The sequence below is a fragment of the Meriones unguiculatus genome, chromosome X, assembly GCF_030254825.1.
Source record: "Meriones unguiculatus strain TT.TT164.6M chromosome X, Bangor_MerUng_6.1, whole genome shotgun sequence".
Lineage (NCBI taxonomy): Eukaryota > Metazoa > Chordata > Mammalia > Rodentia > Muridae > Meriones > Meriones unguiculatus.
Window position 1 is genome coordinate 122,996,795 of NC_083369.1, and position 14,517 is coordinate 123,011,311.

Consider the following 14,517-nt stretch of genomic DNA (forward strand, 5'->3'; position numbering starts at 1 on the left):
TTCCTTTCTCTGTGTGTGTGTGTGTCTCTGTCTTTGTCGATCTTTCTTTTCCATGGTATTATCTCTGTAGCCCAGGCTGTCCTGGAACTAACCAAGATGTACCTGTTTTGTCCCCTGAATCCTGGGATGAAAGGCTTGAGTCACCCTAAGGTCTCTTGTTTGTTTTCTGAAGACAGAGAGAAAGGAGGCCTGCATTTGAGTGGCTAGGTTGATGGGATCTGGGATGAGATGAGCAAGGGGGAAACCATGATGAGATTGTATTGTCTGGAAGATGATTTGTCAATTAGCAGAGAAAAGAAAAGTATTTGATGAGGAATGACTGTGTTTTCCCTCCGTTTCTCAGTAGAGAAGTGAAGGATGAACAAAGTGTCTCTGTCCTAGTGGAAATGTAGGGACCCTGTTGCAGGGACCACAGGTCACCAGAGCAGTGTCTGAGGGGTTACTTGTCTCTGTCTCTTGTCAGGTCTTCAGACAGAGTCGACAAGAGTTGTACATGGAGCAGGAAAACAGGAGGCGACCTCCAGGTTAGCATGTTAGGACGGACAGCAGCCAGGTATGTGGTCAGTTGGTAGCTCTGCATTTCACACAGGCTCTGCCTAGGCCGGTGGAGGAGAGAAACTCCATGTGATCTGAGATGCTGGGTGAGAGATAGGAAACACATTCCCTCAGTCCATGGGGGCTGCGACTCAACTCAGGAGAAAATATCACCGGAGGAGATGGTTGGTGGAGGCCCCAGTGTGATTTTAAGGAGAACACCAGAGCCAGGGCACAGCATTTTTGTCTCCACCCTGGCAAGCTGCTAAAACCCCAGCTGCCATGTTTCTTGTGGAGTTTTCATCTTTATTTTTTTCTAGACGCGGAGGGCGGGAGAAGAGCGCTCAAAATGGCGCTTTGTTTGGTACATAGGGCAATACTGCCACCGTGAGGAATCAGTTTCAACTCAGACAGCGCCATGCCCGCTCCCTGCCAGCTCCCTGCACTCAGTCTCCCCACAGCTGCAGTGCTCAACCTGTGGGTATAGCCCTGGAGACATCATGCTTGTTTGCATGAAGATTGGTAACAGTAGCAGAGTTCCAGTTTCGAGGGCAGATATCTTCCTCCAGTTTTGGGAAAGGCTGTGGTCAGGCCGTTGCTAACGGTCCATGGTTGGACTCCTATCTTTTTTGCTTTTCCCCTCGTGGAAAATGTTTCATAGCTAAGCGGGAGCAGACCCCTTCGTGAATAGCGCTGGTAGACATTTTGATGAAGGTGAGGGACTGGGGAGATACCTTAATGGTTCATCTTGCCCTTCACGTCGCCACCCCCCCTCCTCCCTTTATTTTGGCACCTTGGAGTCAGGGCTCATTGCAGACTCCAAACAGGAAGCAGATGGGCGGGGTCTCCTATTCCTGGGCTCCCAGTATAAATGTACTGGCTGGTGTACAGGGTCAGGAGCCAGCTGAGGGTTGTGTTGAGAGAGCACTACAGCCTGCACTTTGGATCGGGCCTGAGCACGAGTCAGGGCAGCCCAGCCAGGCACCAGCAGTCGCTCATGTTTCCTGTAATGGCCATCTTGCGCCAGTGCTAAGAATCATGGGAGGACTGAGCACAAAAGGCTCAGTCAGTTTAGAAACTCCATCCTGAGGAGGGCAGCAGAGGACAGGGTAGGAGCTTGTGGGTGCCAGTGTCCAGCCTCTCCTGTGTGGATAAAAGAGACCTTACCAAACCAAACCAAAACAAGCAAAATATCCACCACCCAGATATACAGGCACCAAGGAAGAGGGCTGCCCTGAGGTTTGCCCTTCCCTTCTTGGAATCGTTTTAATGGCATTTTAACTTTTTGTCTTATTTATCAGATGAAGCCAATCTGAGGCCTAAATTTAGTAGAGGCCATAGGACTCTTTTCCTTCCGTTATACAGGGTATTTCCCAATTCCTTGGTTTTCGCCTTGTTCAAGTGCCTAGTTTTACTCAAAGATTTGGTGCCTACTTTCTTCTTCCTTTGTTTGTTCGTTTGTAGTTGTTTTCAAGACAGGGATGCTCTGTACAGCCATGGGTTTCCTGCACTCACACTGTACACCTGGCTGGCCTCTACAGCTCTAAGGAAAGATCTTTCTGCCTCTGTCTCCCTAGTGTTTGCACCACCACCAGTGCTGGTTGGGCCCTGGCAAATATTGTTTATAATATGACTGGATGGAATTGAGGAAACAATTGGTGAGGGAAAAATTAAACACACACACACACAGACACACACACACGTATATATGTAGCCAGTTAATCTGCTGAAATCCTTATATTTCTTTGTCATCCAGGAGATATGCTCATCTAATCCCTCCCCTCTGGACCCATGGCGCTATGCAGAGGAGCAGGCAGTAGGAGTATAAGAGCTTGAGGGCATAGGTAACCCCTTGAAAGGGTGTCTTCGACCCCAAACAGAGCTGTCACACAGTAGAACTCCCAGAGACTGGCAGCCTGCACTGTGCCTACACAGGTTGAAACTAGACATGGTGCCAGGGCTGTGCAAGGCAGATGGACAGAAGGCCCTCCCTCCTAACCAAGAAGCTGTCTCCTGTTGAAAGGCACTTGCAAAGGAACTGTTAGTTTTCTCTGATGGACCCCCTTTGGGTATATAAACCACACAGAAGGGTAGACCTTTTTGTAGGGAATTTTCTTTTTTAATCATGTTCTTAGCATTTTGTATGTTGTGGTTGCTGATGTTCTGTTTTAGTTTTTGTGTATCTGTGTCTTTTGCTTGTGTTTATTTTAATTATATTTCTTTGAATTTGCCTTCTTTCTTTGTTTCTTCTTTGTTTCTCTCTTTCTTCTTTCTTTCCTTTCTCTTTTTCTCTCTTTCTCTTTTTCTCACTCTTCCTTTCTCTGTGTGTGTGTGTGTCTCTGTCTTTGTCGATCTTTCTTTTCCATGGTATTATCTCTGTAGCCCAGGCTGTCCTGGAACTAACCAAGATGTACCTGTTTTGTCCCCTGAATCCTGGGATGAAAGGCTTGAGTCACCCTAAGGTCTCTTGTTTGTTTTCTGAAGACAGAGAGAAAGGAGGCCTGCATTTGAGTGGCTAGGTTGATGGGATCTGGGATGAGATGAGCAAGGGGGAAACCATGATGAGATTGTATTGTCTGGAAGATGATTTGTCAATTAGCAGAGAAAAGAAAAGTATTTGATGAGGAATGACTGTGTTTTCCCTCCGTTTCTCAGTAGAGAAGTGAAGGATGAACAAAGTGTCTCTGTCCTAGTGGAAATGTAGGGACCCTGTTGCAGGGACCACAGGTCACCAGAGCAGTGTCTGAGGGGTTACTTGTCTCTGTCTCTTGTCAGGTCTTCAGACAGAGTCGACAAGAGTTGTACATGGAGCAGGAAAACAGGAGGCGACCTCCAGGTTAGCATGTTAGGACGGACAGCAGCCAGGTATGTGGTCAGTTGGTAGCTCTGCATTTCACACAGGCTCTGCCTAGGCCGGTGGAGGAGAGAAACTCCATGTGATCTGAGATGCTGGGTGAGAGATAGGAAACACATTCCCTCAGTCCATGGGGGCTGCGACTCAACTCAGGAGAAAATATCACCGGAGGAGATGGTTGGTGGAGGCCCCAGTGTGATTTTAAGGAGAACACCAGAGCCAGGGCACAGCATTTTTGTCTCCACCCTGGCAAGCTGCTAAAACCCCAGCTGCCATGTTTCTTGCGGAGTTTTCATCTTTATTTTTTTCTAGACGCGGAGGGCGGGAGAAGAGCGCTCAAAATGGCGCTTTGTTTGGTACATAGGGCAATACTGCCACCGTGAGGAATCAGTTTCAACTCAGACAGCGCCATGCCCGCTCCCTGCCAGCTCCCTGCACTCAGTCTCCCCACAGCTGCAGTGCTCAACCTGTGGGTATAGCCCTGGAGACATCATGCTTGTTTGCATGAAGATTGGTAACAGTAGCAGAGTTCCAGTTTCGAGGGCAGATATCTTCCTCCAGTTTTGGGAAAGGCTGTGGTCAGGCCGTTGCTAACGGTCCATGGTTGGACTCCTATCTTTTTTGCTTTTCCCCTCGTGGAAAATGTTTCATAGCTAAGCGGGAGCAGACCCCTTCGTGAATAGCGCTGGTAGACATTTTGATGAAGGTGAGGGACTGGGGAGATACCTTAATGGTTCATCTTGCCCTTCACGTCGCCACCCCCCCCTCCTCCCTTTATTTTGGCACCTTGGAGTCAGGGCTCATTGCAGACTCCAAACAGGAAGCAGATGGGCGGGGTCTCCTATTCCTGGGCTCCCAGTATAAATGTACTGGCTGGTGTACAGGGTCAGGAGCCAGCTGAGGGTTGTGTTGAGAGAGCACTACAGCCTGCACTTTGGATCGGGCCTGAGCACGAGTCAGGGCAGCCCAGCCAGGCACCAGCAGTCGCTCATGTTTCCTGTAATGGCCATCTTGCGCCAGTGCTAAGAATCATGGGAGGACTGAGCACAAAAGGCTCAGTCAGTTTAGAAACTCCATCCTGAGGAGGGCAGCAGAGGACAGGGTAGGAGCTTGTGGGTGCCAGTGTCCAGCCTCTCCTGTGTGGATAAAAGAGACCTTACCAAACCAAACCAAAACAAGCAAAATATCCACCACCCAGATATACAGGCACCAAGGAAGAGGGCTGCCCTGAGGTTTGCCCTTCCCTTCTTGGAATCGTTTTAATGGCATTTTAACTTTTTGTCTTATTTATCAGATGAAGCCAATCTGAGGCCTAAATTTAGTAGAGGCCATAGGACTCTTTTCCTTCCGTTATACAGGGTATTTCCCAATTCCTTGGTTTTCGCCTTGTTCAAGTGCCTAGTTTTACTCAAAGATTTGGTGCCTACTTTCTTCTTCCTTTGTTTGTTCGTTTGTAGTTGTTTTCAAGACAGGGATGCTCTGTACAGCCATGGGTTTCCTGCACTCACACTGTACACCTGGCTGGCCTCTACAGCTCTAAGGAAAGATCTTTCTGCCTCTGTCTCCCTAGTGTTTGCACCACCACCAGTGCTGGTTGGGCCCTGGCAAATATTGTTTATAATATGACTGGATGGAATTGAGGAAACAATTGGTGAGGGAAAAATTAAACACACACACACACAGACACACACACACGTATATATGTAGCCAGTTAATCTGCTGAAATCCTTATATTTCTTTGTCATCCAGGAGATATGCTCATCTAATCCCTCCCCTCTGGACCCATGGCGCTATGCAGAGGAGCAGGCAGTAGGAGTATAAGAGCTTGAGGGCATAGGTAACCCCTTGAAAGGGTGTCTTCGACCCCAAACAGAGCTGTCACACAGTAGAACTCCCAGAGACTGGCAGCCTGCACTGTGCCTACACAGGTTGAAACTAGACATGGTGCCAGGGCTGTGCAAGGCAGATGGACAGAAGGCCCTCCCTCCTAACCAAGAAGCTGTCTCCTGTTGAAAGGCACTTGCAAAGGAACTGTTAGTTTTCTCTGATGGACCCCCTTTGGGTATATAAACCACACAGAAGGGTAGACCTTTTTGTAGGGAATTTTCTTTTTTAATCATGTTCTTAGCATTTTGTATGTTGTGGTTGCTGATGTTCTGTTTTAGTTTTTGTGTATCTGTGTCTTTTGCTTGTGTTTATTTTAATTATATTTCTTTGAATTTGCCTTCTTTCTTTGTTTCTTCTTTGTTTCTCTCTTTCTTCTTTCTTTCCTTTCTCTTTTTCTCTCTTTCTCTTTTTCTCACTCTTCCTTTCTCTGTGTGTGTGTGTGTCTCTGTCTTTGTCGATCTTTCTTTTCCATGGTATTATCTCTGTAGCCCAGGCTGTCCTGGAACTAACCAAGATGTACCTGTTTTGTCCCCTGAATCCTGGGATGAAAGGCTTGAGTCACCCTAAGGTCTCTTGTTTGTTTTCTGAAGACAGAGAGAAAGGAGGCCTGCATTTGAGTGGCTAGGTTGATGGGATCTGGGATGAGATGAGCAAGGGGGAAACCATGATGAGATTGTATTGTCTGGAAGATGATTTGTCAATTAGCAGAGAAAAGAAAAGTATTTGATGAGGAATGACTGTGTTTTCCCTCCGTTTCTCAGTAGAGAAGTGAAGGATGAACAAAGTGTCTCTGTCCTAGTGGAAATGTAGGGACCCTGTTGCAGGGACCACAGGTCACCAGAGCAGTGTCTGAGGGGTTACTTGTCTCTGTCTCTTGTCAGGTCTTCAGACAGAGTCGACAAGAGTTGTACATGGAGCAGGAAAACAGGAGGCGACCTCCAGGTTAGCATGTTAGGACGGACAGCAGCCAGGTATGTGGTCAGTTGGTAGCTCTGCATTTCACACAGGCTCTGCCTAGGCCGGTGGAGGAGAGAAACTCCATGTGATCTGAGATGCTGGGTGAGAGATAGGAAACACATTCCCTCAGTCCATGGGGGCTGCGACTCAACTCAGGAGAAAATATCACCGGAGGAGATGGTTGGTGGAGGCCCCAGTGTGATTTTAAGGAGAACACCAGAGCCAGGGCACAGCATTTTTGTCTCCACCCTGGCAAGCTGCTAAAACCCCAGCTGCCATGTTTCTTGCGGAGTTTTCATCTTTATTTTTTTCTAGACGCGGAGGGCGGGAGAAGAGCGCTCAAAATGGCGCTTTGTTTGGTACATAGGGCAATACTGCCACCGTGAGGAATCAGTTTCAACTCAGACAGCGCCATGCCCGCTCCCTGCCAGCTCCCTGCACTCAGTCTCCCCACAGCTGCAGTGCTCAACCTGTGGGTATAGCCCTGGAGACATCATGCTTGTTTGCATGAAGATTGGTAACAGTAGCAGAGTTCCAGTTTCGAGGGCAGATATCTTCCTCCAGTTTTGGGAAAGGCTGTGGTCAGGCCGTTGCTAACGGTCCATGGTTGGACTCCTATCTTTTTTGCTTTTCCCCTCGTGGAAAATGTTTCATAGCTAAGCGGGAGCAGACCCCTTCGTGAATAGCGCTGGTAGACATTTTGATGAAGGTGAGGGACTGGGGAGATACCTTAATGGTTCATCTTGCCCTTCACGTCGCCACCCCCCCCCTCCTCCCTTTATTTTGGCACCTTGGAGTCAGGGCTCATTGCAGACTCCAAACAGGAAGCAGATGGGCGGGGTCTCCTATTCCTGGGCTCCCAGTATAAATGTACTGGCTGGTGTACAGGGTCAGGAGCCAGCTGAGGGTTGTGTTGAGAGAGCACTACAGCCTGCACTTTGGATCGGGCCTGAGCACGAGTCAGGGCAGCCCAGCCAGGCACCAGCAGTCGCTCATGTTTCCTGTAATGGCCATCTTGCGCCAGTGCTAAGAATCATGGGAGGACTGAGCACAAAAGGCTCAGTCAGTTTAGAAACTCCATCCTGAGGAGGGCAGCAGAGGACAGGGTAGGAGCTTGTGGGTGCCAGTGTCCAGCCTCTCCTGTGTGGATAAAAGAGACCTTACCAAACCAAACCAAAACAAGCAAAATATCCACCACCCAGATATACAGGCACCAAGGAAGAGGGCTGCCCTGAGGTTTGCCCTTCCCTTCTTGGAATCGTTTTAATGGCATTTTAACTTTTTGTCTTATTTATCAGATGAAGCCAATCTGAGGCCTAAATTTAGTAGAGGCCATAGGACTCTTTTCCTTCCGTTATACAGGGTATTTCCCAATTCCTTGGTTTTCGCCTTGTTCAAGTGCCTAGTTTTACTCAAAGATTTGGTGCCTACTTTCTTCTTCCTTTGTTTGTTCGTTTGTAGTTGTTTTCAAGACAGGGATGCTCTGTACAGCCATGGGTTTCCTGCACTCACACTGTACACCTGGCTGGCCTCTACAGCTCTAAGGAAAGATCTTTCTGCCTCTGTCTCCCTAGTGTTTGCACCACCACCAGTGCTGGTTGGGCCCTGGCAAATATTGTTTATAATATGACTGGATGGAATTGAGGAAACAATTGGTGAGGGAAAAATTAAACACACACACACACAGACACACACACGCACACACACACAGACACACACACACACGTATATATGTAGCCAGTTAATCTGCTGAAATCCTTATATTTCTTTGTCATCCAGGAGATATGCTCATCTAATCCCTCCCCTCTGGACCCATGGCGCTATGCAGAGGAGCAGGCAGTAGGAGTATAAGAGCTTGAGGGCATAGGTAACCCCTTGAAAGGGTGTCTTCGACCCCAAACAGAGCTGTCACACAGTAGAACTCCCAGAGACTGGCAGCCTGCACTGTGCCTACACAGGTTGAAACTAGACATGGTGCCAGGGCTGTGCAAGGCAGATGGACAGAAGGCCCTCCCTCCTAACCAAGAAGCTGTCTCCTGTTGAAAGGCACTTGCAAAGGAACTGTTAGTTTTCTCTGATGGACCCCCTTTGGGTATATAAACCACACAGAAGGGTAGACCTTTTTGTAGGGAATTTTCTTTTTTAATCATGTTCTTAGCATTTTGTATGTTGTGGTTGCTGATGTTCTGTTTTAGTTTTTGTGTATCTGTGTCTTTTGCTTGTGTTTATTTTAATTATATTTCTTTGAATTTGCCTTCTTTCTTTGTTTCTTCTTTGTTTCTCTCTTTCTTCTTTCTTTCCTTTCTCTTTTTCTCTCTTTCTCTTTTTCTCACTCTTCCTTTCTCTGTGTGTGTGTGTGTCTCTGTCTTTGTCGATCTTTCTTTTCCATGGTATTATCTCTGTAGCCCAGGCTGTCCTGGAACTAACCAAGATGTACCTGTTTTGTCCCCTGAATCCTGGGATGAAAGGCTTGAGTCACCCTAAGGTCTCTTGTTTGTTTTCTGAAGACAGAGAGAAAGGAGGCCTGCATTTGAGTGGCTAGGTTGATGGGATCTGGGATGAGATGAGCAAGGGGGAAACCATGATGAGATTGTATTGTCTGGAAGATGATTTGTCAATTAGCAGAGAAAAGAAAAGTATTTGATGAGGAATGACTGTGTTTTCCCTCCGTTTCTCAGTAGAGAAGTGAAGGATGAACAAAGTGTCTCTGTCCTAGTGGAAATGTAGGGACCCTGTTGCAGGGACCACAGGTCACCAGAGCAGTGTCTGAGGGGTTACTTGTCTCTGTCTCTTGTCAGGTCTTCAGACAGAGTCGACAAGAGTTGTACATGGAGCAGGAAAACAGGAGGCGACCTCCAGGTTAGCATGTTAGGACGGACAGCAGCCAGGTATGTGGTCAGTTGGTAGCTCTGCATTTCACACAGGCTCTGCCTAGGCCGGTGGAGGAGAGAAACTCCATGTGATCTGAGATGCTGGGTGAGAGATAGGAAACACATTCCCTCAGTCCATGGGGGCTGCGACTCAACTCAGGAGAAAATATCACCGGAGGAGATGGTTGGTGGAGGCCCCAGTGTGATTTTAAGGAGAACACCAGAGCCAGGGCACAGCATTTTTGTCTCCACCCTGGCAAGCTGCTAAAACCCCAGCTGCCATGTTTCTTGCGGAGTTTTCATCTTTATTTTTTTCTAGACGCGGAGGGCGGGAGAAGAGCGCTCAAAATGGCGCTTTGTTTGGTACATAGGGCAATACTGCCACCGTGAGGAATCAGTTTCAACTCAGACAGCGCCATGCCCGCTCCCTGCCAGCTCCCTGCACTCAGTCTCCCCACAGCTGCAGTGCTCAACCTGTGGGTATAGCCCTGGAGACATCATGCTTGTTTGCATGAAGATTGGTAACAGTAGCAGAGTTCCAGTTTCGAGGGCAGATATCTTCCTCCAGTTTTGGGAAAGGCTGTGGTCAGGCCGTTGCTAACGGTCCATGGTTGGACTCCTATCTTTTTTGCTTTTCCCCTCGTGGAAAATGTTTCATAGCTAAGCGGGAGCAGACCCCTTCGTGAATAGCGCTGGTAGACATTTTGATGAAGGTGAGGGACTGGGGAGATACCTTAATGGTTCATCTTGCCCTTCACGTCGCCACCCCCCCCCTCCTCCCTTTATTTTGGCACCTTGGAGTCAGGGCTCATTGCAGACTCCAAACAGGAAGCAGATGGGCGGGGTCTCCTATTCCTGGGCTCCCAGTATAAATGTACTGGCTGGTGTACAGGGTCAGGAGCCAGCTGAGGGTTGTGTTGAGAGAGCACTACAGCCTGCACTTTGGATCGGGCCTGAGCACGAGTCAGGGCAGCCCAGCCAGGCACCAGCAGTCGCTCATGTTTCCTGTAATGGCCATCTTGCGCCAGTGCTAAGAATCATGGGAGGACTGAGCACAAAAGGCTCAGTCAGTTTAGAAACTCCATCCTGAGGAGGGCAGCAGAGGACAGGGTAGGAGCTTGTGGGTGCCAGTGTCCAGCCTCTCCTGTGTGGATAAAAGAGACCTTACCAAACCAAACCAAAACAAGCAAAATATCCACCACCCAGATATACAGGCACCAAGGAAGAGGGCTGCCCTGAGGTTTGCCCTTCCCTTCTTGGAATCGTTTTAATGGCATTTTAACTTTTTGTCTTATTTATCAGATGAAGCCAATCTGAGGCCTAAATTTAGTAGAGGCCATAGGACTCTTTTCCTTCCGTTATACAGGGTATTTCCCAATTCCTTGGTTTTCGCCTTGTTCAAGTGCCTAGTTTTACTCAAAGATTTGGTGCCTACTTTCTTCTTCCTTTGTTTGTTCGTTTGTAGTTGTTTTCAAGACAGGGATGCTCTGTACAGCCATGGGTTTCCTGCACTCACACTGTACACCTGGCTGGCCTCTACAGCTCTAAGGAAAGATCTTTCTGCCTCTGTCTCCCTAGTGTTTGCACCACCACCAGTGCTGGTTGGGCCCTGGCAAATATTGTTTATAATATGACTGGATGGAATTGAGGAAACAATTGGTGAGGGAAAAATTAAACACACACACACACAGACACACACACGCACACACACACAGACACACACACACACGTATATATGTAGCCAGTTAATCTGCTGAAATCCTTATATTTCTTTGTCATCCAGGAGATATGCTCATCTAATCCCTCCCCTCTGGACCCATGGCGCTATGCAGAGGAGCAGGCAGTAGGAGTATAAGAGCTTGAGGGCATAGGTAACCCCTTGAAAGGGTGTCTTCGACCCCAAACAGAGCTGTCACACAGTAGAACTCCCAGAGACTGGCAGCCTGCACTGTGCCTACACAGGTTGAAACTAGACATGGTGCCAGGGCTGTGCAAGGCAGATGGACAGAAGGCCCTCCCTCCTAACCAAGAAGCTGTCTCCTGTTGAAAGGCACTTGCAAAGGAACTGTTAGTTTTCTCTGATGGACCCCCTTTGGGTATATAAACCACACAGAAGGGTAGACCTTTTTGTAGGGAATTTTCTTTTTTAATCATGTTCTTAGCATTTTGTATGTTGTGGTTGCTGATGTTCTGTTTTAGTTTTTGTGTATCTGTGTCTTTTGCTTGTGTTTATTTTAATTATATTTCTTTGAATTTGCCTTCTTTCTTTGTTTCTTCTTTGTTTCTCTCTTTCTTCTTTCTTTCCTTTCTCTTTTTCTCTCTTTCTCTTTTTCTCACTCTTCCTTTCTCTGTGTGTGTGTGTGTCTCTGTCTTTGTCGATCTTTCTTTTCCATGGTATTATCTCTGTAGCCCAGGCTGTCCTGGAACTAACCAAGATGTACCTGTTTTGTCCCCTGAATCCTGGGATGAAAGGCTTGAGTCACCCTAAGGTCTCTTGTTTGTTTTCTGAAGACAGAGAGAAAGGAGGCCTGCATTTGAGTGGCTAGGTTGATGGGATCTGGGATGAGATGAGCAAGGGGGAAACCATGATGAGATTGTATTGTCTGGAAGATGATTTGTCAATTAGCAGAGAAAAGAAAAGTATTTGATGAGGAATGACTGTGTTTTCCCTCCGTTTCTCAGTAGAGAAGTGAAGGATGAACAAAGTGTCTCTGTCCTAGTGGAAATGTAGGGACCCTGTTGCAGGGACCACAGGTCACCAGAGCAGTGTCTGAGGGGTTACTTGTCTCTGTCTCTTGTCAGGTCTTCAGACAGAGTCGACAAGAGTTGTACATGGAGCAGGAAAACAGGAGGCGACCTCCAGGTTAGCATGTTAGGACGGACAGCAGCCAGGTATGTGGTCAGTTGGTAGCTCTGCATTTCACACAGGCTCTGCCTAGGCCGGTGGAGGAGAGAAACTCCATGTGATCTGAGATGCTGGGTGAGAGATAGGAAACACATTCCCTCAGTCCATGGGGGCTGCGACTCAACTCAGGAGAAAATATCACCGGAGGAGATGGTTGGTGGAGGCCCCAGTGTGATTTTAAGGAGAACACCAGAGCCAGGGCACAGCATTTTTGTCTCCACCCTGGCAAGCTGCTAAAACCCCAGCTGCCATGTTTCTTGCGGAGTTTTCATCTTTATTTTTTTCTAGACGCGGAGGGCGGGAGAAGAGCGCTCAAAATGGCGCTTTGTTTGGTACATAGGGCAATACTGCCACCGTGAGGAATCAGTTTCAACTCAGACAGCGCCATGCCCGCTCCCTGCCAGCTCCCTGCACTCAGTCTCCCCACAGCTGCAGTGCTCAACCTGTGGGTATAGCCCTGGAGACATCATGCTTGTTTGCATGAAGATTGGTAACAGTAGCAGAGTTCCAGTTTCGAGGGCAGATATCTTCCTCCAGTTTTGGGAAAGGCTGTGGTCAGGCCGTTGCTAACGGTCCATGGTTGGACTCCTATCTTTTTTGCTTTTCCCCTCGTGGAAAATGTTTCATAGCTAAGCGGGAGCAGACCCCTTCGTGAATAGCGCTGGTAGACATTTTGATGAAGGTGAGGGACTGGGGAGATACCTTAATGGTTCATCTTGCCCTTCACGTCGCCACCCCCCCCTCCTCCCTTTATTTTGGCACCTTGGAGTCAGGGCTCATTGCAGACTCCAAACAGGAAGCAGATGGGCGGGGTCTCCTATTCCTGGGCTCCCAGTATAAATGTACTGGCTGGTGTACAGGGTCAGGAGCCAGCTGAGGGTTGTGTTGAGAGAGCACTACAGCCTGCACTTTGGATCGGGCCTGAGCACGAGTCAGGGCAGCCCAGCCAGGCACCAGCAGTCGCTCATGTTTCCTGTAATGGCCATCTTGCGCCAGTGCTAAGAATCATGGGAGGACTGAGCACAAAAGGCTCAGTCAGTTTAGAAACTCCATCCTGAGGAGGGCAGCAGAGGACAGGGTAGGAGCTTGTGGGTGCCAGTGTCCAGCCTCTCCTGTGTGGATAAAAGAGACCTTACCAAACCAAACCAAAACAAGCAAAATATCCACCACCCAGATATACAGGCACCAAGGAAGAGGGCTGCCCTGAGGTTTGCCCTTCCCTTCTTGGAATCGTTTTAATGGCATTTTAACTTTTTGTCTTATTTATCAGATGAAGCCAATCTGAGGCCTAAATTTAGTAGAGGCCATAGGACTCTTTTCCTTCCGTTATACAGGGTATTTCCCAATTCCTTGGTTTTCGCCTTGTTCAAGTGCCTAGTTTTACTCAAAGATTTGGTGCCTACTTTCTTCTTCCTTTGTTTGTTCGTTTGTAGTTGTTTTCAAGACAGGGATGCTCTGTACAGCCATGGGTTTCCTGCACTCACACTGTACACCTGGCTGGCCTCTACAGCTCTAAGGAAAGATCTTTCTGCCTCTGTCTCCCTAGTGTTTGCACCACCACCAGTGCTGGTTGGGCCCTGGCAAATATTGTTTATAATATGACTGGATGGAATTGAGGAAACAATTGGTGAGGGAAAAATTAAACACACACACACACACGCACACACACACAGACACACACACACACGTATATATGTAGCCAGTTAATCTGCTGAAATCCTTATATTTCTTTGTCATCCAGGAGATATGCTCATCTAATCCCTCCCCTCTGGACCCATGGCGCTATGCAGAGGAGCAGGCAGTAGGAGTATAAGAGCTTGAGGGCATAGGTAACCCCTTGAAAGGGTGTCTTCGACCCCAAACAGAGCTGTCACACAGTAGAACTCCCAGAGACTGGCAGCCTGCACTGTGCCTACACAGGTTGAAACTAGACATGGTGCCAGGGCTGTGCAAGGCAGATGGACAGAAGGCCCTCCCTCCTAACCAAGAAGCTGTCTCCTGTTGAAAGGCACTTGCAAAGGAACTGTTAGTTTTCTCTGATGGACCCCCTTTGGGTATATAAACCACACAGAAGGGTAGACCTTTTTGTAGGGAATTTTCTTTTTTAATCATGTTCTTAGCATTTTGTATGTTGTGGTTTCTGATGTTCTGTTTTAGTTTTTGTGTATCTGTGTCTTTTGCTTGTGTTTATTTTAATTATATTTCTTTGAATTTGCCTTCTTTCTTTGTTTCTTCTTTGTTTCTTTCTTTCTTTCTTCTTTCTTTCCTTTCTCTTTTTCTCTCTTTCTCTTTTTCTCACTCTTCCTTTCTCTGTGTGTGTGTGTCTCTGTCTTTGTCGATCTTTCTTTTCCATGGTATTATCTCTGTAGCCCAGGCTGTCCTGGAACTAACCAAGATGTACCTGTTTTGTCCCCTGAATCCTGGGATGAAAGGCTTGAGTCACCCTAAGGTCTCTTGTTTGTTTTCTGAAGACAGAGAGAAAGGAGGCCTGCATTTGAGTGGCTAGGTTG

General features: G+C 47.8%; 1 protein-coding gene across 4 annotated transcripts in view; it reads left to right on the forward strand.

The window, feature by feature from the left end:
* Positions 1–14,517, forward strand: part of LOC110541750 (uncharacterized) — a 66,345-nt gene that overhangs the window by 31,165 nt on the left and 20,663 nt on the right. For all 4 annotated transcript variants that reach the window (XM_060375495.1, XM_060375492.1, XM_060375493.1 and 1 more), the window contains 5 exons: positions 464–553; positions 3,310–3,399; positions 6,157–6,246; positions 9,031–9,120; positions 11,905–11,994. In XM_060375495.1, coding sequence (XP_060231478.1) covers positions 464–553; positions 3,310–3,399; positions 6,157–6,246; positions 9,031–9,120; positions 11,905–11,994 — 450 coding nt within the window. The remainder of the gene's footprint in view (positions 1–463; positions 554–3,309; positions 3,400–6,156; positions 6,247–9,030; positions 9,121–11,904; positions 11,995–14,517) is intronic.